We start from the raw sequence: 25,601 nt of genomic DNA on the forward strand, positions 1-25,601 counted from the left end.
CAATTCGTACAATGATTGTTGCGCTGATTAAAGTCCACAACGATAACAGACTACCTTCCAAGTCCAAAGAAAACATGTGACAAAGCAAACGCTGTATATCTTTTGGTTAGACGAAGTTGGAGAAAACGCTTAAACTTAGGTAGTGTGCAAAGTAGGTTTTCTTCCGTAAAATCTGAACATCAGTATATGAATGAAGAAAGACTTACACGAAGTACAAAATATGCGCCAAAATAAAACTCGAAAGTGTCTGAAAGAAAGACTGTTCAATAGATTTACAACTACAGTGCACTGTTACCAAGGGAGATCTACGAGACTGGGCGCTCTGAACTATAATTGAAATGAACGCAACTGATTACCAGGCTTCTTCGACATCGTTAGACAGATTCAGGAAATTATATCGAAAAGGAAGTCGCAAAATTACGCAGTTTACCTCAAGTAAACTTGCAGAGGAGATGTCATTAATAGATAACACTACAGAGAGATTCGTAGCTGACGTAAAGATGAAGCTTCTTGTTATCTCCTAAAATATGCATATAAAACCAATCAGTCCAGTTTCGTGCACACCGCAGTTTATCATTTCGAGCGGAAAAAAAGAGAGTCGCTTGTGCAGTCGGTGAAAGCTATGACACATTCGAATGCAGCACTTCCGGTGATAAGTAACAGTAGATTACTGCTTCCGCAACTGTGTCTTTGTCTTCAGGAACATCAAGGCAAATTAGGACTAAAATTAAAAAAAGGACAGTTTACTAGCAAAAATCTTGTAATCAATGTAGCAAAATTTGGAGAAATGTAAGAGAGTAATTTTCAGTGTTTCATTCGAGGAGAACGGCGCAAACACTGTTAATACAATTCGAATTCGACCCGGAACTAATAGCCTGATTCAGCCTCTCGCTAAAAAATGTTTTCAACAGTATAAAGGATTTTTCAGAAAATTGTCACACAATATAATTTCCAATATCTCTTTGTCATTTCAGGTTTATCAGATGAACAGTTTTGTTAAAATTCAGTCCTTCGTGCTATGTCAGTATGCATCACCACATTTCACGAATCTGATCAAATACACCTGGTACGCAGCACAATATGCAGAACCACAGCCACGACCATTTCTTACTCCATTCCAGTTCTGTGTAAATAAGACTAGTAATTACTGTGAAGTGTCTGAGTGAATTTATATTTTGTCAGGTGTGCCTGGTGTAAGGAAAATATTTTTTTTCGTCCCCTAATAGACGTTGCATTTTTGTAACAATTACAGAGTACAAAAAAAAAAGGTTCAAATGGCTCTGAGCACTAAGGGACTTAACTTCTGAGGTCATCAGTCCCTTAGAACTTAGAACTACTTAAACCTAACTAACCTAAGGACATCACACACATCCATGCCCGAGGCAGGATTCGAACCTGCGACCGTAGCGGTCGCGCGGTTCCAGACTGTAGCGCCTAGAATCGCGCAGCCACCTCGACCGGCTACAAAAAAAGGAACTGTTTCATTGTTGGTAAAGCTTGCATTATTCAAAAATTGTCGTCAGAACTCTGCTGCAGGAATCGTTATAAACAAAATGTCAACAAATTAAAGTCCCGATCGATGAAAGTCGTCTGCAATGTAACATCATACACTGCCTTGTTTTTCCTTCTCCTGCTTGTCACTTGTGAGACAATTACATCTGCAACAGTTTAGCTGTCGATAAGAACTGCAAGTTATTAAAAAAAATAATGATTTGAGACGTGTTCAGTGTGGTTTTAAGTGCTTGAAATTCACCAGTGTGCACTTCAGACTGCGCGCTACGCGGTGCTACGTTCTCATGTTACGGCTGCATCTGCTTATTCGCCAATCGCGCCCTAGGCAGGAAGGACTGTACAGATCGTCGTTATAAGCAGTTTTTCGTGCGACAAAAATGAGTAAATTTTTTTTAAGAGTACTTGCAGTGAGCCTTAGCAGCGAAAACTATGACAGTGCATTTTTTTTCGGTGTAATCTTTCTGTGTGAAAAATTTCAGGGTAGGTTTCGACATGTCGGATTGGATCATTGCCTTGTAAGCTCGGGACTGAGGAGGTTATCACTCCGTCTTCAGGCCACGAGTGGCCTACCGGGACCATCCGACCGCAGTGTCATCCTCACCGGAGGATAGGAGGGGCGTAGGGTCAGCACACCGCTCTCCTGATCGTTATGATGGTATGCTTGACCGAGTCGAGTAGTTCCTCAATTGGTATCACGAGGCGGAGCGCAACCCGAAAAATGGCAACAGCGCATGGCGGCCTGGATGGCTACCCATCCAAGTGCCGACCAAGCCCGACAGCGCTTAACTTCGGTGGTCTCACGGGAACCGACGCATCCAAGGCCGTTGCCCCACTGACAAGGTTATACTAAAGTAATCGGAAATACCTCGTAACAGCCTTCGAAATTTTGTGCTGAAGTTCGACTTCGGCCTGTATTTTTCGACAAGAGTGTGCCTAACGCTGTATATCACATATTTTTCATCTTTATGAGACTTTTTAGCGGAGCGATAGAGCCCAGTGAGATCTACTTGTTAGTATTACAGCTTAATGTTGCCTGATGTCGTGTCTCACTTCGTCAACCGGTTTTAAGGGTTTAAAAGGAGCCGGACGTGGTGGGGACGTGATGTACGTACCTTTGAGCAGCGGCACGATGCGCCCCCAGCAGGTGATGGCGCCCTTGCGGTGGAACTGCCCCAGCGCCAGCTCCATGTAGAACAGCGGGATGCCGCCCACGAACAGCATCACGCAGTACGGCACCAGGAAAGCACCTGCAACAGGCCACATCAGCCATTAAGCAACTGCTTTAAAACATCGTTTGTCGGGTCATTTTCTTCCTCTTCAGTTCTGTCACTCCCCAAACGTGTTTTATTTTTGGTTTTATTTATTTATATATTTAAATCGCAAATCATGGGTGTGGTCAGATGACACTGCTAATACAAGTGTTACCTTGATATACATTACTCGCCATTACAATTGCTACACTACGCAGGTGAAGTGCTACAGACGCGAAATTTAACCGACAGGAAGAAGATGCTGTGATATGCATATGATTAGCTTTTCAGAGCATTCACACAAAGTTGGCGCCGGTGGCGAGACCTGCAACGTGCTGACATGAGGAAAGTTTCCAACCAATTTCTCATAAGCAAACAGCAGTTGACCGGCGTTGCCTGGTGAAACGTTGTTGTGATGCCTCGTGTAAGGAGGAGAAATGCGTAACATCATGTTTCCCATTTGATAAAGGTCGGATTGTAGCCTATCGCGATTGCGGTTTATCGTATCGCGACATTTCTGCTTGCGTTGGTCGAGATCCAATGACTGTTAGCAGAAATGAGTGGATTCAGGAGGGTAATACGGAACGCCGTGCTGGTCCCAACGGCCTCGTATCACTAGCAGTCGCGATGACAGGCATCTTATCCGCATCGCTGTAACGGATCGTGCAGCCACATCTCGATCCCTGAGTCAACAGATGGGGACGTTTGCAAGACAACAACCATCTGCACGAACAGTTCGACGACGTTTGCAGCGGCGTGGACTATCAGCTCGGACACCATGGCTGAGGTTACCCTTGACGCTGCATCACAGACAGGAGCGCCTGCGATGGTGTACTCAACGACGAACCTGGGTGCACGAACGGCAAAAAGTCATTTTTTCGCATGAATCCAGGTTTTGTTTACAGCATCATGATGGTCGCATCCGTGTTTGGCGACATCGCGAGGAACGCATATTGGAAGCGTGTATTCGTCATCGCCATACTAGCGTATCACCCGGCGTGATGGTATGGGGTGCCATTGGTTACACGAGTCGGTCACCTGTTGTTCGCATTGACGGCACTTTGAACAGTGGACGTTACATTTCAGATGTGTTACGATCCGTGGCTCTACCCTTCATTCGATCCTTGCGAAACCCTACATTTCAGCAGGATAATGCATGACCGCATGTTACGGGTCCTGTATGGGCCTTTCTGGATACAGAAAATGTTCGTCTGCTGCCCTGGCCAGCACATTCTCCAGATCTCTCTCCAATTGAAAACGTCTGGTCAATGGTGGACGAGCAACTGGCTCGTCACAATACGCCAGTCACTACTCCTGATGAACTGCGGTATCGTGTTGAAGCTGCATGGGCAGCTGTACCTGTACACGCCATCCAAGCTCTGTTTGACTCAATGCCCAGGCGTATCAAGGCCAGAGGTGGTTGTTCTGGGTACTGATTTCTCAGGATCTATGCACCCAAATTGCGTGAAAATGGAATCAAATGTCAGTTCTAGTATAATATATTTGTCCAATGAATACCCGTTTATCATCTGCATTTCTTCTTAGTGTAGCAATTTTAATGGCCAGTAGTGTAGAACAGTACGCTCCTTCAGTCCTTTGTTTAGGTGTAACATCTTTGTCACAAAAAGCATGTGTTGGCTGGATCCATGTGAAAAATCGTGCTGCAGAGTAATATTGGAAGAGATGTTGGCGAAAAAATATTACCAAATTCTTTTGAATTCAAAAGTCGAGGGTAGAAGGGATGGAGGAACGAGACTTTTACTTCTATAACGCAGAGATGACACAGGTTCTGCTACAAGGCTTATCTTATGTGCTTTTCTAGTACTAAACGCAACTCACATGTCCGAAAATGCTACGTATATGTGAGAAATGCTTAACATTTACGGCTCTTGCATCCATGTTTATATTGTTGTCATTCATAGCATCTTACTTATTACAGCAGCCAGCTGGCATTATAAGGAAGTATGGATCAGTGTATGCTACGAAGGAACGCACACGACACTATCGTTCGGTGAAATCCTTCATTTAGCTGACTTGGAACCGGTGGAGCAGCGCTACGCCATGTTTGGCTATTGGATCTGGTATGCACGCTCAGACTTAACAACCTCAGCACTTTTTATTAGTTGAACAAGACCGCAAACAGCAATTTCTGAGGTAGAAAACTCAAGGGCGAAAATACGCAATCAGACACGAACAGAAATCACACTTTTATTCAAAGACAACAATTACGCTGAATACGTATGTGATATCTGTGCTTTCGGACATGTCCAAAAGAACAGGCACCACATGTATAATTAAGATGACGACGGCCAGTGATCCCTACATGCAGATGCAACCAGAAAAATGGCTCTGAGCACTATGGGACCTAACTGCTGAGGTCATCAGTCCCCTAGAACTTAGAACTGCTTAAACCTAACGAACCTAAGGACATCACATACATTCATGCCCGAGGCAGGATTCGAACCTGCGACAGAGCGCCCGCGCGGTTCCAGACTGTAGCGCCTAGAACCGCTCGGCCACCACCGTCCTGCTGCAGATGCAACAAAACTCGAACTCTTACGGGGGTCGGCGAGTTGTTTTGAGTAATCAGGCTAATGAGTAGGGTTCTACAGCAGCAGTGTGTTGATAAATTGGGCTGGTGGGAAGCGTGCTAAGGGTAGTCCGTGCAGTTATGATGACCATTATTTCCGGTGGTCAGCGCATCTGCCTACTAAGCAGGAGACTCTGGTTCGAATCCAGGTCTGGCACAAATTTTCAACTTGTCCTGCTGACGTAGATCAACGCCCACTAGCATCTAATGTCTTTAATTCCTTAATTACATTGAAGTATGTGCTTTGTACGATAGTCGCCTGCACGCGTAGTGGCATGTAAGCAATGAGAACTTGGTAGGTCGCTGGAGGGAGTTGGCACCACATCTGCACGCACAAGTCACCTAATTCCCGTAAATTCCGGGAAGTTGGGCGATGAGTTTTGATACCACGTTCAGTCACTTCCCAGATGTGTTCGATCGGGTTCAAATCTCGCGAGCTGAGGGGCCAGTACATCAATTGGAACGCGCGTCTGTTTTTCGAACCACTCTATCACACTCCAGGCTTTGTGGCATGGCACATTATCTTGTTGAAAAATGCCACTGCTGTTGGGAAACATGATCGTCATGAAGGAGCAGACATGGCCTGCTACTAGTATACGATACTCCTTCGCCGTCATGGTGCCTTGCATGAGCTTCACTGGACCCATGGATGCCCCCGTGAATGTTCTTCAGAGTGTAATGGAGCCGCCGCCAGCTTCTCTCCGTCCCGCAGTTCAAGTGCCAAAGAGCTGTACCCTAGAAGACGACGGATTCGCGCCATCGGCATGATAAAGAAGGTATCGGGAGTCATCAGACCGTGCGATGCTCTGCCACTGCACCAACGTCCAGTGCCGATTGTCACTTGCCCATTTCAGCCGTAGTTGCCGATGACGTCGTGTTAACATTGGCACATGCAACTGCGGAGGCTCGTCGTTAGGAGTTTTCGGTGCACTGGTGTTCAGGCAGTCTTGTACTCTGCCCAGCATTAAAGTCTGACGTGATTACCGTTACAGTTCGCCACCTGTGCTGTTTTACTAGGCTGCCCGGCCTATGATGTCCGACATCTGTAATAGTGGCTTGCCGTCCAAACCTACGACGTTTGGACGTGATTTCACCTTGGTTTCGCTATGTGCTGAAGACACTCGCCACAGCACTCCTCGAACATCCGACAAGACGTGCAGTTTCCGAAATGCTCCTGCCGAGCCTCCGGGATATCATGATATGCCCTCGATCAAACTCAGAAACATCGCGCGCCTTCCCCGTCCTCCTTACGGACAGCACGCTCACTGGTGCTAAATTGTAAGTAGGCTGTTTATGTTTTCTTTATGTAAGTAGGCTGTTTATATTTTCTTATTGGCAACGTTACGTAGCGCTCTATATGAAAAGCACTAGCTGTGCTGTGTGCAGTCTGTGGCTAGTTTGCATTGTTGTCTGCCATTGTAGTGTTGGGCAGCGGCAGCTGGATGTGAACAGCGCGTAGCGTTGCGCAGTTGGAGGTGAGCCGCCAGCAGTGGTGGATGTGGGGAGAGAGATGGCGGAAGTTTTGAATTTGAACTGCTATATATATTATGATTATTAAGGTAAATACAGTGTTTGTTCTCTATTAAAATCTTTCATTTGCTAACTATCCCTATCAGTAGTTTGTGACTTCCGTAGTTTGAATCTTTTATTTAGCTGGCAATAGTGGCGCTCGCTGTATTGCAGTAGCTTGAGTAACGAAGATTTTTGTGAGGTAAGTGATTTGTGAAGGGTATAGTTTAATGTTACTCAGGGCCATTCTTTTGCAGGGATCTTTGATAGTCAGATTGCGTTGCGCTAAAAATATTGTGTGTCAGGGTAAGCACAGTCTTGTACAATTGTTCTAAGGGGACGTTTCATATGTCGACCCTTAGCCGAGGATACCTCACTGGAATCTTCTGATTTTTTCTTGTAGTTTGTGTAATTAGTGTAGATTTTGTTTATTGCTGGCGCGTAATTGTAGAGAGAATCTCCTTTGTAGTTGCAGCCTTTCATTGTTGTACAGTAAAACAGTTGTGGCATGCATGTAGATTTGCACCAAGTATTTCGCACCTGCAATTAACTACACTCCTGGAAATGGAAAAAAGAACACATTGACACCGGTGTGTCAGACCCACCATACTTGCTCCGGACACTGCGAGAGGGCTGTACAAGCAATGATCACACGCACGGCACAGCGGACACACCAGGAACCGCGGTGTTGGCCGTCGAATGGCGCTAGCTGCGCAGCATTTGTGCACCGCCGCCGTCAGTGTCAGCCAGTTTGCCGTGGCATACGGAGCTCCATCGCAGTCTTTAACACTGGTAGCATGCCGCGGCAGCGTGGACGTGAACCATATGTGCAGTTGACGGACTTTGAGCGAGGGCGTATAGTGGGCATGCGGGAGGCCGGGTGGACGTACCGCCGAATTGCTCAACACGTGGGGCGTGAGGTCTCCACAGTACATCGATGTTGTCGCCAGTGGTCGGCGGAAGGTGCACGTGCCCGTCGACCTGGGACCGGACCGCAGCGACGCACGGATGCACGCCAAGACCGTAGGATCCTACGCAGTGCCGTAGGGGACCGCACCGCCACTTCCCAGCAAATTAGGGACACTGTTGCTCCTGGGGTATCGGCGAGGACCATTCGCAACCGTCTCCATGAAGCTGGGCTACGGTCCCGCACACCGTTAGGCCGTCTTCCGCTCACGCCCCAACATCGTGCAGCCCGCCTCCAGTGGTGTCGCGACAGGCGTGAATGGAGAGACGAATGGAGACGTGTCGTCTTCAGCGATGAGAGTCGCTTCTGCCTTGGTGCCAATGATGGTCGTATGCGTGTTTGGCGCCGTGCAGGTGAGCGCCACAATCAGGACTGCATACGACCGAGGCACACAGGGCCAACATCCGACATCATGGTGTGGGGAGCGATCTCCTACACTGGCCGTACACCACTGGTGATCGTCGAGGGGACACTGAATAGTGCACGGTACATCCAAACCGTCATCGAACCCATCGTTCTACCATTCCTAGACCGGCTAGGGAACTTGCTGTTCCAACAGGACAATGCACGTCCGCATGTATCCCGTGCCACCGAACGTGCTCTAGAAGGTGTAAGTCAACTACCCTGGCCAGCAAGATCTCCGGATCTGTCCCCCATTGAGCATGTTTGGGACTGGATGAAGCGTCGTCTCACGCGGTCTGCACGTCCAGTACGAACGCTGGTCCAACTGAGGCGCCAGGTGGAAATGGCATGGCAAGCCGTTCCACAGGACTACATCCAGCATCTCTACGATCGTCTCCATGGGAGAATAGCAGCCTGCATTGCTGCGAAAGGTGGATATACACTGTACTAGTGCCGACATTGTGCATGCTCTGTTGCCTGTGTCTATGTGCCTGTGGTTCTGTCAGTGTGATCATGTGATGTATCTGACCCCAGGAATGTGTCAATAAAGTTTCCCCTTCCTGGGACAATGAATTCACGGTGTTCTTATTTCAATTTCCAGGAGTGTAGATATTATTTTCAATACTATGTTAATGTGTTCTCTTATTTTTGCTCTTCAAATTGTGCTTTTCTGTGTTATCGTGTGAAATATTGTGACAATAATGACGTGTGAAAAACGTAACACTAGGCTTCAAACTAAACTGAGAAATAATAGTGACGACGAGCTTAGCTTATCAGCACCACTGTGTAGTGAATTAACAGACATTCGAAGTAGTAATTTGGTAATTGTGCGTAGGGAGATGGAGCGGGCGGCAAATAATGGTGTAGACAGTCGAACAGGTAGTGAACAGGGAAGCATTATCGATCGATCGGTCGGCAACCGCTCGCCTCAGGAATCCGAAATGATAGGACACAATTTTGCAAATACTGTAGATTCAGGTTTTGCGTCCTCACCGTTTTCTCAAATGAGTCAAGACACATTTTCTGCTTGTCAAAATGTGAATGTTGCCGGTGAAAATGCACTGCCAAAAAGCATAGAGAAACAGATTCCAGACACTAATACATTATTATTGCAATTAATGCAACAAATGGAACAAAAGCAGAGACAAATGGGACAGAATCTTCTAAAGTTAGACACAATGGAAAAAAATCAGAGACAAACACAGCAAAAGCTTCAAAAGGTAGACACAATGGAACAAAATCTTCAAAAGTTAGACACAATGGAACAACACCAGAGACAAACACAACAACAGCTTCAAAAGTTAGACTCATTGGAACAAACTCTCGAACAAACACGTGAAGACTTAACTGCTGAGTTACATAACATTGAATCGAAATGTCAGAAAGTGTGTAATGACGTAAAAACACAAATTTGTGAGCATTTTCAACCTATTTTTTCGCGGCATGAAAATGCATTACAGAATCACGAAGCAGCCATAAAAGAGCTGCAAACCATTGTTCATGAAAATCATGAGACCTTGCAAGCTAAAATTGACTCAGTTGCATCTACCGATTCGGTTACGCAACTTGCAAAAACTCAGGAAAACTTAAAGGACACAGTAGATACCCTGAAAATTGGCTCAGAAAGACACATGGAGGAAATAAGTACACTATCAGAGAAAGTAGTCGAACTTTCGGATCAGGTCATTAACTTATCTACAAAGGTAGATGATGATCTGAATGACACAAGACCCATAGCCTTCACTGACACAGAAGAGTATGAACAAATAAGAAAATTCAAACAAAATCAGAATCAAATTAATACGCAACACCAAAGAGAAATCCGAGAAGTACAAGATCAGTTGACGCAGGTAATACAAGAATTACATATTTCAGAGGACACTCGCGCTCCAACACGGGAAGAGGGACATAGAAATACGGAACAGCCACAAAATAATAATTCAGGGCACTTCGGAAATTATGAAAGAAATTGGCAAGGTACACCGAATTTTGAGATGGAACCGCCGACACGACGTAACAATGACCGATATGCTACTCGCCGACACGATGATTTTGACTATAAGCTGTTCATTACTACACGTAAATTCAAAACGTTTAAGAATTCTGCCAACGACATTCATCCACAAGCGTGGCTCCATCAATTCTCTCATTGTTTTCCTCCCAACTGGTCATTAGAACGCAGATTAGAATTTATGTGTGGCTACTTGGAGAATGAACCAGCTGTAAGAATGCGATCGGTCATCCACGATTGTCACAGTGAAGGAGAATTTTATCATGCCTTCCTCTCAGCGTACTGGTCTCAAGCTACACAAGACTGAGTAAAACATAGCATCATAATGATGAAACGTTTCGAACAATCTGAATTTTCCAGTCTTATGAAATATTTTGAAGACATGTTGCATAAGAATCAGTATCTTTCAAACCCATACAGCCCCTCAGAACTCATCCGCATTTGCTTAATCAAACTACCTGAACATTTACGGCATATTATTTTGGCAGGACGTTGCAAAGACGACATTGAAGCTTTTCAGGGACTCTTACAAGAATTAGAAATTGACACAGACAGTCGCGGGATGCGAAAACAGGAAAACAATCACTACAGATCACATCCGTCACAATTCCGTGACGACAGAAACAATAAATGGCCACGACAAGCCTATTCTTACAACGTAAATCGTGACCAAAACAGACACCACCTGTATGACAACCGTTGGCAGAGTAGTAATAGTTACAGAGAAAGATCGCATTTCCGTAGTAATGAATATGACAGAGATAACCATAGAAACAGACAATATGGTAATCAGAACTATTATTATCAAGGGAGACAGAATAATTTCAGACGCAACAGTTCAGCGCGCAGTTACGATTCAGGGAGAAATTCTCCACCACGTGACCGACACGAAAGAAACTGTGTAAACTACCGACAAAACGACAGACCTGAATTCCATCAGAACTGGCGAGCTTTAAACAGAGCTGGGCCCTCTCGGCAAGGCGAATTTGTGGAAGTTAGACCTCCCAATCCCAGTAACGATGCGCGGCAACAAAGAGACAGACAATGACTCGCACCGCAGGCATACACGTGCGCCGGCTGGCTCCGAGAAAAATAACATTATATCTGGTACTGATAATGAGATTTTAATCCAACATTTTGGTTTACTGGAAAATACATTTGGGATTTAAAGTACTTTCTGTGAGATTAAAGACGACTTAGTATTTGGTTTCTTTGACAGCTACACGGTTATATTACGACACTACTAATGTGTGACATAATTTACATTGTTGCTTTTGCGGTGTATCTGTTTTATATCTGCACAGTTTTTCTGAATCCTTCTGGGAAGTAAAACATGTTTTAGTAGTAACTTTTGTGGTATAGCTACAATGAGACAGCCTCTTTCGTAGCACAACAATACGTTACAGCACAGTACGTTCTTCATCACAACAATAAGCGTAATAACTAAGATATCTATACGCAAAGCATTTCACTTTTGTTTATCATGAGGTAAGTACATTGTCTTCTGCAGAACTTAACTTTCGGAGGACGATAACTACGACACTTCCACAGAGATTATCTTACAGCAAGACGCATATTTAGCGCTACAGGACACGTATTTGAGTGATTAATTTTGTACTTAAAACATTTATTTTTAAAGATTTTTGAATTACAAAGAAAGTTTTCCGTGATACATTTCATTCTATTGCTGTAATCTGTAACACCTGAGGGTATAATTACAATAATCCTCAGGGGGGTACACGCTTACTTTGTGTACCATGTGTTTGGCAAGCACAAGGAGCCCTAGCTAATATGGTATTTGCTTATACAACTTTACACATCAGTACCATATTTCTCTAATACATAAATTACACAGCTATCTGATCATTTAACTGAGAGATAAACATGTTTTTTACTACGTCAGTGACACATGTTTACGTAATTACACCGTTGGGTAACTTCACACTTACGAAATTGTATTTTGTCTGTACTGTGTGAACTCTTCATATTTTTTCGGAACCATTGTGATACTATGAGAGCTTTGAATGATGTATTTGGTATGAGATCATGATTTTTAAAGTACGTTTGAGGCAGATGACACTATTGAAATGAGCAGAGAATACTTTTTACGGTTTGAAATTATTGCAGAAAGCTACGATTTTTTTGAGATTTGACTGAGGTGTTATGATGTTATTTTTACGACGACGATGTGTATTATGCTGTTGAGGTATGTTTATGTCAATAAGATGACGCTACCATATATGAGGAATGTGATTACGTGTTTATATGTATACGAATAATGAATAGAAGTTAGGGACTCTTGACTTGTGAAAAAGGATGCTGGAAACCAAGAATCGTACTTTAAGAGTTATGAAATGTGTGTAAATGCGTGAATGTATCACAATGCTGGCGAAAATTTTTTTGGAGACTGTTCTATTCATAGGATTTTGTTTCTACACATTTGCAACGCAAATTCTTGACCTGTGAAATATTTGGTATATGAGACTGTCACTGTAGCGGAAACTGCTGTCGTAAATACACTCCTGGAAATGGAAAAAAGAACACATTGACACCGGTGTGTCAGACCCACCATACTTGCTCCGGACACTGCGAAAGGGCTGTACAAGCAATGATCACACGCACAGCACAGCGGACACACCAGGAACCGCGGTGTTGGCCGTCGAATGGCGCTAGCTGCACAGCATTTGTGCACCGCCGCCGTCAGTGTCAGCCAGTTTGCCGTGGCATACGGAGCTCCATCGCAGTCTTTAACACTGGTAGCATGCCGCGACAGCGTGGACGTGAACCGTATGTGCAGTTGACGGACTTTGAGCGAGGGCGTATAGTGGGCATGCGGGAGGCCGGGTGGACGTACCGCCGAATTGCTCAACACGTGGGGCGTGAGGTCTCCACAGTACATCGATGTTGTCGCCAGTGGTCGGCGGAAGGTGCACGTGCCCGTCGACCTGGGACCAGACCGCAGCGACGCACGGATGCACGCCAAGACCGTAGGATCCTACGCAGTGCCGTAGGGGACCGCACCGCCACTTCCCAGCAAATTAGGGACACTGTTGCTCCTGGGGTATCGGCGAGGACCATTCGCAACCGTCTCCATGAAGCTGGGCTACGGTCCCGCACACCGTTAGGCCGTCTTCCGCTCACGCCCCAACATCGTGCAGCCCGCCTCCAGTGGTGTCGCGACAGGCGTGAATGGAGGGACGAATGGAGACGTGTCGTCTTCAGTGATGAGAGTCGCTTCTGCCTTGGTGCCAATGATGGTCGTATGCGTGTTTGGCGCCGTGCAGGTGAGCGCCACAATCAGGACTGCATACGACCGAGGCACACAGGGCCAACACCCGGCATCATGGTGTGGGGAGCGAGCTCCTACACTGGCCGTACACCACTGGTGATCGTCGAGGGGACACTGAATAGTGCACGGTACATCCAAACCGTCATCGAACCCATCGTTCTACCATTCCTAGACCGGCAAGGGAACTTGCTGTTCCAACAGGACAATGCACGTCCGCATGTATCCCGTGCCACCCAACGTGCTCTAGAAGGTGTAAGTCAACTACCCTGGCCAGCAAGATCTCCGGATCTGTCCCGCATTGAGCATGTTTGGGACTGGATGAAGCGTCGTCTCACGCGGTCTGCACGTCCAGCACGAACGCTGGTCCAACTGAGGCGCCAGGTGGAAATGGCATGGCAAGCCATTCCACAGGACTACATCCAGCATCTCTACGATCGTCTCCATGGGAGAATAGCAGCCTGCATTGCTGCGAAAGGTGGATATACACTGTACTAGTGCCGACATTGTGCATGCTCTGTTGCCTGTGTCTATGTGCCTGTGGTTCTGTCAGTGTGATCATGTGATGTATCTGACCCCAGGAATGTGTCAATAAAGTTTCCCCTTCCTGGGACAATGAATTCACGGTGTTCTTATTTCAATTTCCAGGAGTGTATTTCCGTAAGAAAGTTAAGTGACCACCTGCACGTAATGCGTTGTGAGCGACCAGGTGTGCCAGCCGCCTTGAGAAAAAGCCATTAGGGTGTGCATTTCAGAGGCAGAGGTGGAGAAAAAAAAAAGGGGACCACTAACCTCACTATTGACATTTCTTTGTAGAAAGCATCGCAAATATAACACGCTCATTACTTGAAAACATATGATTACTCGTATTTTGTGCTAATTACTGAAATGCTTATGAATTGATTGGAAATATTCGTACATCCGCACACCTGATTATGACAAGTGTCTTTCTACGAGAGTTGAGAGCTACTGACTTACGAAATGCCACATAGCTATTGAATGATGTTTTTATGCTTTGGTTTGCGTAATTGCTTATTTCATTTGATACCTGTTTTCCAGCTGTGTTGCAGCATTAGTTTTATAAAATAAAATGCATTTGCTAATGTGAACACTTTCTGTCAACAGATCTATTAAATAATAATTTTGTAATCCACATTCTTTAAAAAAAAAGGAGCACTTGGAAAGGAGAGAACAATAAGAAGGGACTAGTAACAGTAACTGGACACATAATTTTCTTTTCAAGTACATGGTAATATTTTTTTTACAATAAGTTGTTGTGGTGCACCACTTTAATTACATAGACATTAAGATGTGAATATACATTTCCCTTATCTGCATTGTTGTTTTTACCGTAATATTTTTTCTGCTTGAGCTATGTCATGTTTAGGTATAAGTTGCTGCTGTTTGCCAGGCATAGTGTTATTGAATTTGACTTTGTATTATTCTGTTAAGCCAGTTTTACTAATGACTTATTTTTCTTGTTACTGCACATTGGCTCATATTAGTTGTAATGTTGCATTGCTTGGTAATTTAGATTTACTGTAGCTTGCTTTGCAATTTTCCATTTTTTTTGCACTGCTGTTTGTGTTAATTTGTTATGTGCTGCTGCATTGCCTCGTCCCTTAGTTTAGCATCTGAGCTCAGTAGATTTAAGTTAGCTTAAGAGGGGGTAAACTATATAAGAAACTAACTATGATGACTTGGAAGAAATGTATTGAGAAGCTATATGAAAATGGTTTGGGCAAAAAAAAGGATACTGTACAGTGGAGAAAAACTATTTTTGACAGAGGATGTGAACAGAATACAGAAAGCAGCCTTAAATAGGACTTTTGGGAATAATGATGAACGAAGGGAGATCTCCATGCAAAATACTGCAGTAAAACAAACCCTGTCCTTTCCTTTTGTGTTATCCCACTATATGTTTGTATACCCTTGTGTATTTGTGTTTTTCCTGTCTTTATGTGTTTAGCTGATGAGAGCTATGTTGTAGAATTTTTCTAATACTCTGTTATTTACCTTGTAAAGATGCTTAGACATTATTTATTCTGTTTTGTTTTAATGCTCATGTGTAAAGTGGGTGTTTCAATAATTATTCTGATCTTTTATGTATTTACTTATGTCATAATTCCTGTAACACTGATGTATATGTTTATTTCTATTATGTTGTAAAGCCTGTACTACAAATGTTATCTGTATTGTTATGTTCTTTAATGATGTATTTTGTACCTTTGTTATTGTATTTTTATGTTATAAAATTGTAATAGACACCAGTTAATCAAATTAAGTAACTTGTAAGCATTCATTTCACTGCACACATTTCTGTTGGTCACAGTAATGCACAAAATGTGAGAAGTTGTGACTGTTAGTGTTTGCACGTGTGTTAATAATTCTGCAAGGGACTGGATAACAGCATTGCTGGTTCTAAGGACAATTCCAAAAACTTTGTGAGTGCACAAGTGGTGGTTATGGACTTGCTCTATTATCCGCAAGACTCTTCAATGGTGCTTGTGCACCTGCACAGTTGCAACAGATGGCTGCTGGCCGCCTCTACAAGGACTACAGTGGGTCTACACCTTTACTGACTCACCAATACCGTAATTTCTACAAGGACTGCAGTGGGTCTGCACCTCTGGTGGCCCACCAATACCGTAATCTCTACCAGGACTACAGTGGGTCTACTCTGTGATGACCTACCTGCCAATCTTCTTCAAAACGTCGAATGACTCTGCTGTGGGTTTGCTCTATTGTGGCCCATTACCTGTCAGCATGTCAAGAGTCTGCACTGTCTTTCAGTTGGAAGGACAACACTACTTCTTCAAGACTGCATGGAAATCCACTACTTCTGTGTGCAATTTCTTTTACTAATGAGACTTTGTGAAAAACAAAAACTGTAATTACTATTATGATGAATGATCAGGATTATCTTTATGGACTGTGAGAAAATTTTAGCTTTTGACCAACATTGTATTAATAAGTGTGTGCATTTGATATCTTTCTTACTGTAATTATGAAAAATTTTATCAAATCATTATTGGCCACTGGCCAAAAAAAGTTTGTAAAATTTTTTGTGGGGAGCATGGGGGCTATGTAAGTAGGCTGTTTATGTTTTCTTTATGTAAGTAGGCTGTTTATATTATCTTATTGGCAACGTTACGTAGCGCTCTATATGAAAATCACTAGCTGTGCTGTGTGCAGTCTGTGGCTAGTTTGCATTGTTGTCTGCCATTGTAGTGTTGGGCAGCGGCAGCTGGATGTGAACAGCGCGTAGCGTTGCGCAGTTGGAGGTGAGCCGCCAGCAGTGGTGGATGTGGGGAGAGAGATGGCGGAAGTTTTGAATTTGAACTGCTATATATATTATGATTATTAAGGTAAATACAGTGTTTGTTCTCTATTAAAATCTTTCATTTGCTAACTATCCCTATCAGTAGTTTGTGACTTCCGTAGTTTGAATCTTTTATTTAGCTGGCAATAGTGGCGCTCGCTGTATTGCAGTAGCTTGAGTAACGAAGATTTTTGTGAGGTAAGTGATTTGTGAAGGGTATAGTTTAATGTTACTCAGGGCCATTCTTTTGCAGGGATCTTTGATAGTCAGATTGCGTTGCGTTAAAAATATTGTGTGTCAGGGTAAGCACAGTCTTGTACAATTGTTCTGAGGGGACGTTTCAAAATGAACCGTGCGTGTGTCTGCCCAGCAGTTATTCCTCGCCAGGTGACGCCGCTGTCGACTGGACTGGTTAATATCGATAGTAGGTCGATGGTCATAATGTCGTAGCTGATCACTGGGCTACAAAAATAATCTGACAAAAACATCTGAATAAAAGAAAAGTGATTAATAGCGCAAATCATGTCGTGCATTGTCGGATTGTTATGAGTAATATCCTAAGGAACTAATTTGAGCTGGAGGTAGTCGTAGTGTGACAGCCTTGTCGACAGCAGTGAAGTTCGGTGTTGGCGCGAGTCTTCAAGCAATGCCAATAGTTATTGGGAAATTCAAATGGCTCTGAGCACTATGGGGCTTAACTGCTGAGGTCATCAGTCCCCTAGAACTTAGAACTACTTAAACCTAACTAACCTAAGGACATTACACATATCCATGCCCGAGGCAGGATTCGAATCTGGGACCGTAGCGGTCGCGCGGTTCCAGACTATAGCGCCTAGAACCGCTCGACCACCCCGGCCGGCACTTATTGGGAAATTTTGTTGTTGTTAATTTGTGCATGAAAAGTGTATTTGTAACATACATGGATTATTTTTGCATGTGAACTGTAAGTCATTTAAGTTGTGAGCACACTAGTTTGCGACCCGCTGTAGTTCTGCTACTTTGAGCAATGACAATGTCACGAATAACATAACTGACATCCCTTGTGAAATTTCGACTGCGTTACTTATCAGTATGCCTAAATCTGAATATCCTAGCCACGTTTACTAGCAATTCATTTCAGCAAACAGTTGCTGATCAAGATCCGACGCCTTGACTTTCGCTGCACTGAGACACCTATATGGAGTGAAGACACCAGGTCAGTAAAATTTACAGAACTTTGCGATCTTTCTTGATGCGTTAAGATCCAGCTGCGACTCTGAGACCTACTGCAATCTCAGTACGAATGAGCGAATGGGGCCAGTTCCGTGGGAATAGTAGTAATATTTGTAAAGGGAAGGTTTCTTATAAATTATCACCATAAATGCTGAAGGCCTTCTTCATTGGATTTCACGTTGAGCTGCAAGTCCTCTTGTAATTGATATGGTGAATTAATTCCTTTGTGTTCGAGGAATGTGAGTTCTAGTAAAGCACTATAATACTCGAAATAAAATATCATTCATGTAGAGAAGAAGAATCTGGGAATACGTCCCGCCACTGATGAGGTTATCATTGTCGCAACACAGTCTTGTCTTGGGCAAGAATGGTGAAAGAAACAGGCCATACCCTTTCAGAGGAACCATCCCTGGTTTCATCCTACTTGGTGTCAGGAATACTGCGGGAACCTGAGTCTGGATTGCTGGACAGGGACATGAACGACACTCATCCCCTTAGCGGGTTCAGTGACGTAACTGCGGCATTATCTCTCTCGTTTCCAGAATGAGATTTTCACTCTGCAGCGGAGTGTGCACTTATATGAAACTTCCTGGCAGTGGTAGAGCACTTGCCCGCGAAAGGCAAAGGTCCCGAGTTCGAGTCTCGGTCGGGCACACAGTTTTAATCTGCCAGGAAGTTTCATCTCTCTCGTTCTTCGTCGCGAGAAAATATAGAAGTGAAAAATCAAAGTGGATAACATATATAAACGAGAAAAAATTTAAAGAAATCAAAGTAGTATACCGTCGCGCCAAGTGGGGAATCTGAGTTCGACTTCTCGTACGGCACAATTTTTCTTGTATCACCAGTAGGTAATATCTTCATACCTAACGCAGCTAGTGGAAGAAAGATTCCGCAGTTGCGAAAAAAATCGTAAATTTAGTACAGCTGCAAGATCATCACCATGGTCCGTTTCTTCAGAATTGTTAAAAACACATCAAAGGTTCATTTATCACGCGTCATGATATTTGGCTACCATTAATAATCCGTCGTATTTCAGTTTCTCTTTTACTTATGATTCGCAGACCTGACTAATGTAAAGTAGTTTGACCACAAGATTCACTGATAAATCTTCTTCGTTTCTGCAAGTATAGTTAATGGGCACAAATGTAAGGATATTCGACCATCCCTGCCAAGAACGAGCCAATAAGTTACAATGTTGAATGTTAGCCCGACTTGTCTTCATGAAACATTGATCCTGCTTTTTGTCTGTGGTGTTCAGGTAGGGATGCATTCTCATCGAGTTCCACACAGGGAGGCGCGGGTGTGGGGGGGGGGGGGGAGGGCGGAGGAAGTCCAAGAGACGAAACACACCAAACTCCAAGTTACTAGATTTGTATGAGGACAACGTAGTAAAATATTAAGTTACGTGGTAAGTTCACAAAACCACACTACTTGTTTCGAATGTAGGCTCTCATATTCAGGTAAGATATGCAAGTACCTTTTTAAAATTGCTAAAATGCCAGTAAAACCGTCAGACAAACGACTCTCTGTCTTACTTTACATTCACATCTCTTCATATTCTGCTGGCACCGTTAAACACACACGCGTGTTTCCTTCTTCAAATCGTCTTCTTCCATCGGCTGGCACTAGCACCACTAACCCGTGCTCTGCTGCTTATTTACTGGGAGACTTTGATCAACATCCTGGCGCACCCGTGTAAACACACAGCAGAACATGCGATACAAGTTATCCAAAGATAAAGCCTGCTTTTTATGACGAACTTCATGTGGTTGAGCCAGATTTTAATATTTTACTAATAAGTCAAAAACACGACCTTGTCTCCGACTAAGGTGGAAAATTCGAAACATAGTCTGCAGGAGAGTGTCACTAAGACGATCAATGCAAAACCCCAGAGGAGAAGAAATGCTTTTCTCACACAACCATACTTCACTATTTCGTGTTTTTATTTTTTATCGTAAATTTCATATAGTTGCTCTCACTGCATGACACGTGTTTGGATCAAATACGTAGTAAGACGCATAGATAGTAATTTCTCTGCAGTTTACTTCCATCGGGGTCGAAATACCGAAAACCTAATTGGATAGTACCCGGATTTCTCCAAGTGTGCGGTGCTGTGTACAGCATAGCGATAGTTTTACTTACTCAAGCAGTAGGGAGCGTAATTTTCTTTGAAGAATATTTTGTGAAATATTAGGAAATACTGGAAAGTTTGCAGAACTGCTTACAACTGCAATGTTGTTAAATTTTCTCTCTCTCTCTCTCTCTTTCATTTCTCTCTCTCTCTCTCTCCAGTCTTTCGAACGGTTTGGTGTCTACCTCCATATTCTCATGTCCACATAGTCTACCTGTTACGCCCAATCTCTTCTGTAATCTGTTTTGCATGTACTAGGCCTGTGCCCCCCCCCCCCCCCCGCCCTCCTACTTCTTTTGTCACCCTATGTAAACTATTTAACTATTTCTGGATGCCGTAGCGGGTGTGCCACTGACATATTCCTTCTTGTGGTAACTGTCCATAGAATTTCAATCCTCATTTATTATTTCTAGCACTTTTAAATTTTTTCTATTTCTTCTTGTCTTGATTTTCAATGTTTCAAGTTTCACTTCCATACTATCCTGTGCTCTCGCTGTATACCTTCAAGAAATACTTCAGTCCCATATTAACATCTACTATCAGCACAGCTATTTTACTGAAGTTATCTTTCTTCTCCTGTGCCAGTCTACTTCTGATATTATTCTTCTGTCGACTATCCGGTGTAATACACAGTTTTTTGAGTGAGTGATTTCTGAGTAACTCTACATGAACTATACACTCTTTTAAACGTAATCGACTTACGTTTGGAATCCCTCCTCCCATCCATCCGCTCTTAGAAAGTAAAAAAGTTAAAGTTTCCCATAATTTGCCTCATAAACAGGACCCTAAGAGCAATTTGCATTTGACAGAAAAATCTTTGCAAAATCGTCTGCAGATTGGTGTACGTTCAAGAAACATCGGTGAAAAATTATTGAAAATGGGAGAAGTTCGAGATCATTTAATACTAGTCGACAACCATTACCGGGCTTTTCTGGTCACCTAGCCACCTGGGAACAACAAAGTGTGTAACACTGTGCAGCATAATAAAATAGTTAAGGATGTAATAGAAACATGAGAAAATTAAGCTCACGATAGTGTCGTACCCTTGGGTCGTAACCATGGAGGATAATATTAAAAAATAGAAATGCAGTTTTCACCGTTATTTTCACAGTGAAGTGAAATGAAATGTCGTGTGGCGAGGGCCTCCCGTCGGGTAGACCGGTCGGCTGGTACAAGTCTTTTTAATTGACGCCATTTCGGTGACTTGCGCATGCATGGGGATGAGATGACTATGATGAAGACAACACAACACTCAGTGCCTGAGCGGAGAAAATATCCAACGCAGTTGGGAATCGAACCCGGGCCCCTTTGCACAGCATTCCGCCGCACGACCACTTTTTTTTATCTCTGACCGAACTAGCGCCACTGAACTGTCGAGGCGGACACAGTGAAGTAAACGGTAGCGTGATATCTGAACTAACTGAAAGCTTTCTTTTTGCTGGTTAGCGACAACGTAGTGGAAAACAAGAAACAGAGCTACTATTGGTCATCTCCTATGCAACGCTGTTACTAAGCACCAGTCGGTCACTTTAGAAGGCTACGTATGTGGTGAATAATTGCAGCGGGAGTATGATGTTCAATTATATGTATTTTATGGTTTCTAACATATACACTCCTGGAAATTGAAATAAGAACACCGTGAATTCATTGTCCCAGGAAGGGGAAACTTTATTAACACATTCCTGGGGTCAGATACATCACATGATCACACTGACAGAACCACAGGCACATAGACACAGGCAACAGAGCATGCACAATGTCGGCACTAGTACAGTGTATATCCACCTTTCGCAGCAATGCAGGCTGCGATTCTCCCATGGAGACGATCGTAGAGATGCTGGATGTAGTCCTGTGGAACGGCTTGCCATGCCATTTCCACCTGGCGCCTCAGTTGGACCAGCGTTCGTGCTGGACGTGCAGACCGCGTGAGACGACGCTTCATCCAGTCCCAAACATGCTCAATGCGGGACAGATCCGGAGATCTTGCTGGCCAGGGTAGTTGACTTACACCTTCTAGAGCACGTTGGGTGGCACGGGATACATGCGGACGTGCATTGTCCTGTTGGAACAGCAAGTTCCCTTGCCGGTCTAGGAATGGTAGAACGATGGGTTCGATGACGGTTTGGATGTACCGTGCACTATTCAGTATCCCCTCGACGATCACTAGTGGTGTACGGCCAGTGTAGGAGATCGCTCCCCACACCATGATGCCGGATGTTGGCCCTGTGTGCCTCGGTCGTATGCAGTCCTGATTGTGGCGCTCACCTGCACGGCGCCAAACACGCATACGACCATCATTGGCACCAAGGCAGAAGCGACTCTCATCGCTGAAGACGACACGTCTCCATTCGTCCCTCCATTCACGCCTGTCGCGACACCACTGGAGGCGGGCTGCACGATGTTGGGGCGTGAGCGGAAGACGGCCTAACGGTGTGCGGGACCGTAGCCCAGCTTCATGGAGACGGTTGCGAATGGTCCTCGCCGATACCCCAGGAGCAACAGTGTCCCTAATTTGCTGGGAAGTGGCGGTGCGGTCCCCTACGGCACTGCGTAGGATCCTAAGGTCTTGGCGTGCATCCGTGCGTCGCTGCGGTCCGGTCCCAGGTCGACGGGCACGTGCACCTTCCGCCGACCATTGGCGACAACATCGATGTACTGTGGAGACCTCACGCCCCACGTGTTGAGCAATTAGGCGGTACGTCCACCCGGCCTCCCGCATGCCCACTATACGCCCTCGCTCACATTCCGTCAACTGCACATACGGTTCACGTCCACGCTGTCGCGGCGTGCTACCAGTGTTAAAGACTGCGATGGAGCTCCGTATGCCACGGCAAACTGGCTGACACTGACGGCGGCGGTGCACAAATGCTGCGCAGCTAGCGCCATTCGACGGCCAACACCGCGGTTCCTGGTGTGTCCGCTGTGCCGTGCGTGTGATCATTGCTTGTACAGCCCTCTCGCAGTGTCCGGAGCAAGTATGGTGGGTCTGACACACCGGTGTGAATGTGTTCTTTTTTCCATTTCCAGGAGTGTATTTTCAGGTCATGGAATGAAAGTTTTTCATGGCAGTACATTATTCAACCTAGATTTTTAGATCGCACAGGGGTTTTCGAACATGAAATGTTCAGATGGTTCAAATGGCTCTAAGCACTATGGGACTTAACAGCTGTGGTCATCAGTCCCCTAGAACTTAGAACTACTTAAACCTAACCAACCTAAGGACATCACACACATCCATGCCCGAGGCAGGATTCGAACCTGCGACCGTAGCAGTCGCACGGTTCCGGACTGCGCGCCTAGAACCGCGAGACCACCGCGGCCGCCGTACATGAAATGTGACGCAAAAAACACCGCGATATACATATAATTTCCTCATCTCTGAACCCACACGACGTACGGTGCATTTACATCCTTGCGCAAGAAGCACCTTCGAGCCATTTCTATGAGACACTTCCTTTTTCTGCAACCTGTAGCTGACGGGCTAGCGTTTCCCTAGGTTGAGTTGAGTTGAGTTCTGGAGGTTTCAAGCGCACAAATCGTACTTTTCCAAGGGCTTTCTGAGTATGTTAAAGTAGTGAGACGTTTTCTCTTGACATCATGGAATATCTATGAATATGAGGTCCTGCCAGGCCGATTGCAGGTAGAGGAAGAAAGCGTAGGACCAATGGGAACGCGGATGACTGAGGCAACAGCTGGTCAGTCTGTAGTTACAGCATTGATTGGATAAACTTCTTAATTATTAAACTTTTACAATAGCGTTCTTGGAATTCGTGAAACCACAGAGTTGGCTACTGACCTTCACGAAATCCAAAAGGCAATAATTTCTCCTGGTCCTAACAGGGATAGTACAGATGGTTAGTCACTAACTCTTGCTACCTAGGATAACTCCGAAAGTATGATAGCAGCTGAAAAGTTTATGGGACAACAGTTGCCTGGGACAACGGGGGCCATAATATGACGTTTGTTTTTTGTTGCTAGGTGGGGTCGCTTCAAAGATATGAAGGTCAACTTTTTTTTTAATGGGATGCTGTAGTTTGGTACTTATTTTCTGATAGCACCTATCGAGACGAATCCAATGAAGTGTAACAGTAAGGTGTTTGAAGGTCAACGAAGGTCACAAAGGTAGCATGAACGTCCATTCACAGAAGGTGTTCGAAGTGTTGACCATTGGTATCAGTGCAGTGCTGTAATCTTCTTAACATGGATTGAGTGGTATTCCTTATCACATCGGCACTTATCGAAGCACATGTTCTGACAATTCTCTCTCGTGTATCTTCAGGTGTAATTGGAACGTCTTTATAAACAATGTACTTTACGATCCCCAAAAGAAAAAATCCAGAGGCGTCAAGCCTGCCGAACGAACCGGCCACGACATATCTCCTACGGGTCCAATCCAACGATATGGAAATTGTCTCTCCAGCTCATTTCTATCCATAAGCGAAAAATATGCCGGACACCCATCGTGTTGCTACCACATTCTGTTCCTTGTTCCTAAAGGTATTTCTTCCAATAACAGTCCTAATGGTTGTTGCAGGAATGTGGTATACTTCCAACCATTAAGATATCCTTCGATGATATAAGGGGCCTATAATTCTGTCCTCCAGAACCCCACACCGTACATTCACCGACCACGGTTTTTGGTGTGCAACTTGCCGCAGCCAACATGGATTTTCGGTTGCCCAATCATGCATGTTATGCAAAATGGTTCAGATGGCTCTGAGCACTATGGGACTTAACTTCTGAGGTCATCAGTCCCCTAGTACTTAGAACGACTTAAACCTAACTAACCTAAGGACATCACACACATCCATGCCCGAGGCAGGATTCGAACATGGGAACATGTAAGGGTCTTCTGCTGCGGAGCCGATGTTCAACAATGTGCATTGAACAATGTGCTCCGAACCGTGGCTGCACCAGAACTGCACTACTTTGTCAGATTTGTCACAGATGGCCGCTTATCCAGCTTTACATAGTGGGGAAGCCTCCGCCCTTCACCTTTTGGAAGTCTAATACTGGGGTACCACCTCATGGTTTCACAGCCTTTCAACCACAGTCCATAGGTGCTTATGACAGTACCACGGGAACAGCTGGTCAGCTTCGCCATTTACGAGATGCTCGTTACCGTGCGCCAGACTATAACAATCTTCCCTTCGTCAGAGTCACTTATGTCAATGGATTTACCCAGTTGCGGCCCATATCGTAGCTAGGATGGTTCTCCATTCCTCTTATACACTTTCCTTTCCACGTAGCCGGCCCACAACGCTACCAGGCGGCATTCAGTCTAAAAATGGTTCAAATGGCTCTGAGCACTGTGGAACTTAACTTCTAAGGTCAACAGTCCCCTAGAACTTAGAACGACTTAAACCTAACTAACCTAAGGACATCACACACATCCATGCCCGAGGCAGG

At 44.6% G+C, this 25,601-nt stretch overlaps 1 protein-coding gene across 3 annotated transcripts in view; it reads right to left on the reverse strand.

Moving 5' to 3' along the window:
• LOC126090187 (sodium-dependent dopamine transporter) overlaps positions 1–25,601 on the reverse strand; it is a 497,172-nt gene that overhangs the window by 228,954 nt on the left and 242,617 nt on the right. For all 3 annotated transcript variants that reach the window (XM_049906970.1, XM_049906968.1, XM_049906969.1), the window contains exon 3: positions 2,625–2,759. In XM_049906970.1, the coding sequence (XP_049762927.1) occupies positions 2,625–2,759 (135 nt within the window). The remainder of the gene's footprint in view (positions 1–2,624; positions 2,760–25,601) is intronic.

This window comes from Schistocerca cancellata, chromosome 1 (genome assembly GCF_023864275.1).
Source record: "Schistocerca cancellata isolate TAMUIC-IGC-003103 chromosome 1, iqSchCanc2.1, whole genome shotgun sequence".
NCBI classification, from domain to species: domain Eukaryota; kingdom Metazoa; phylum Arthropoda; class Insecta; order Orthoptera; family Acrididae; genus Schistocerca; species Schistocerca cancellata.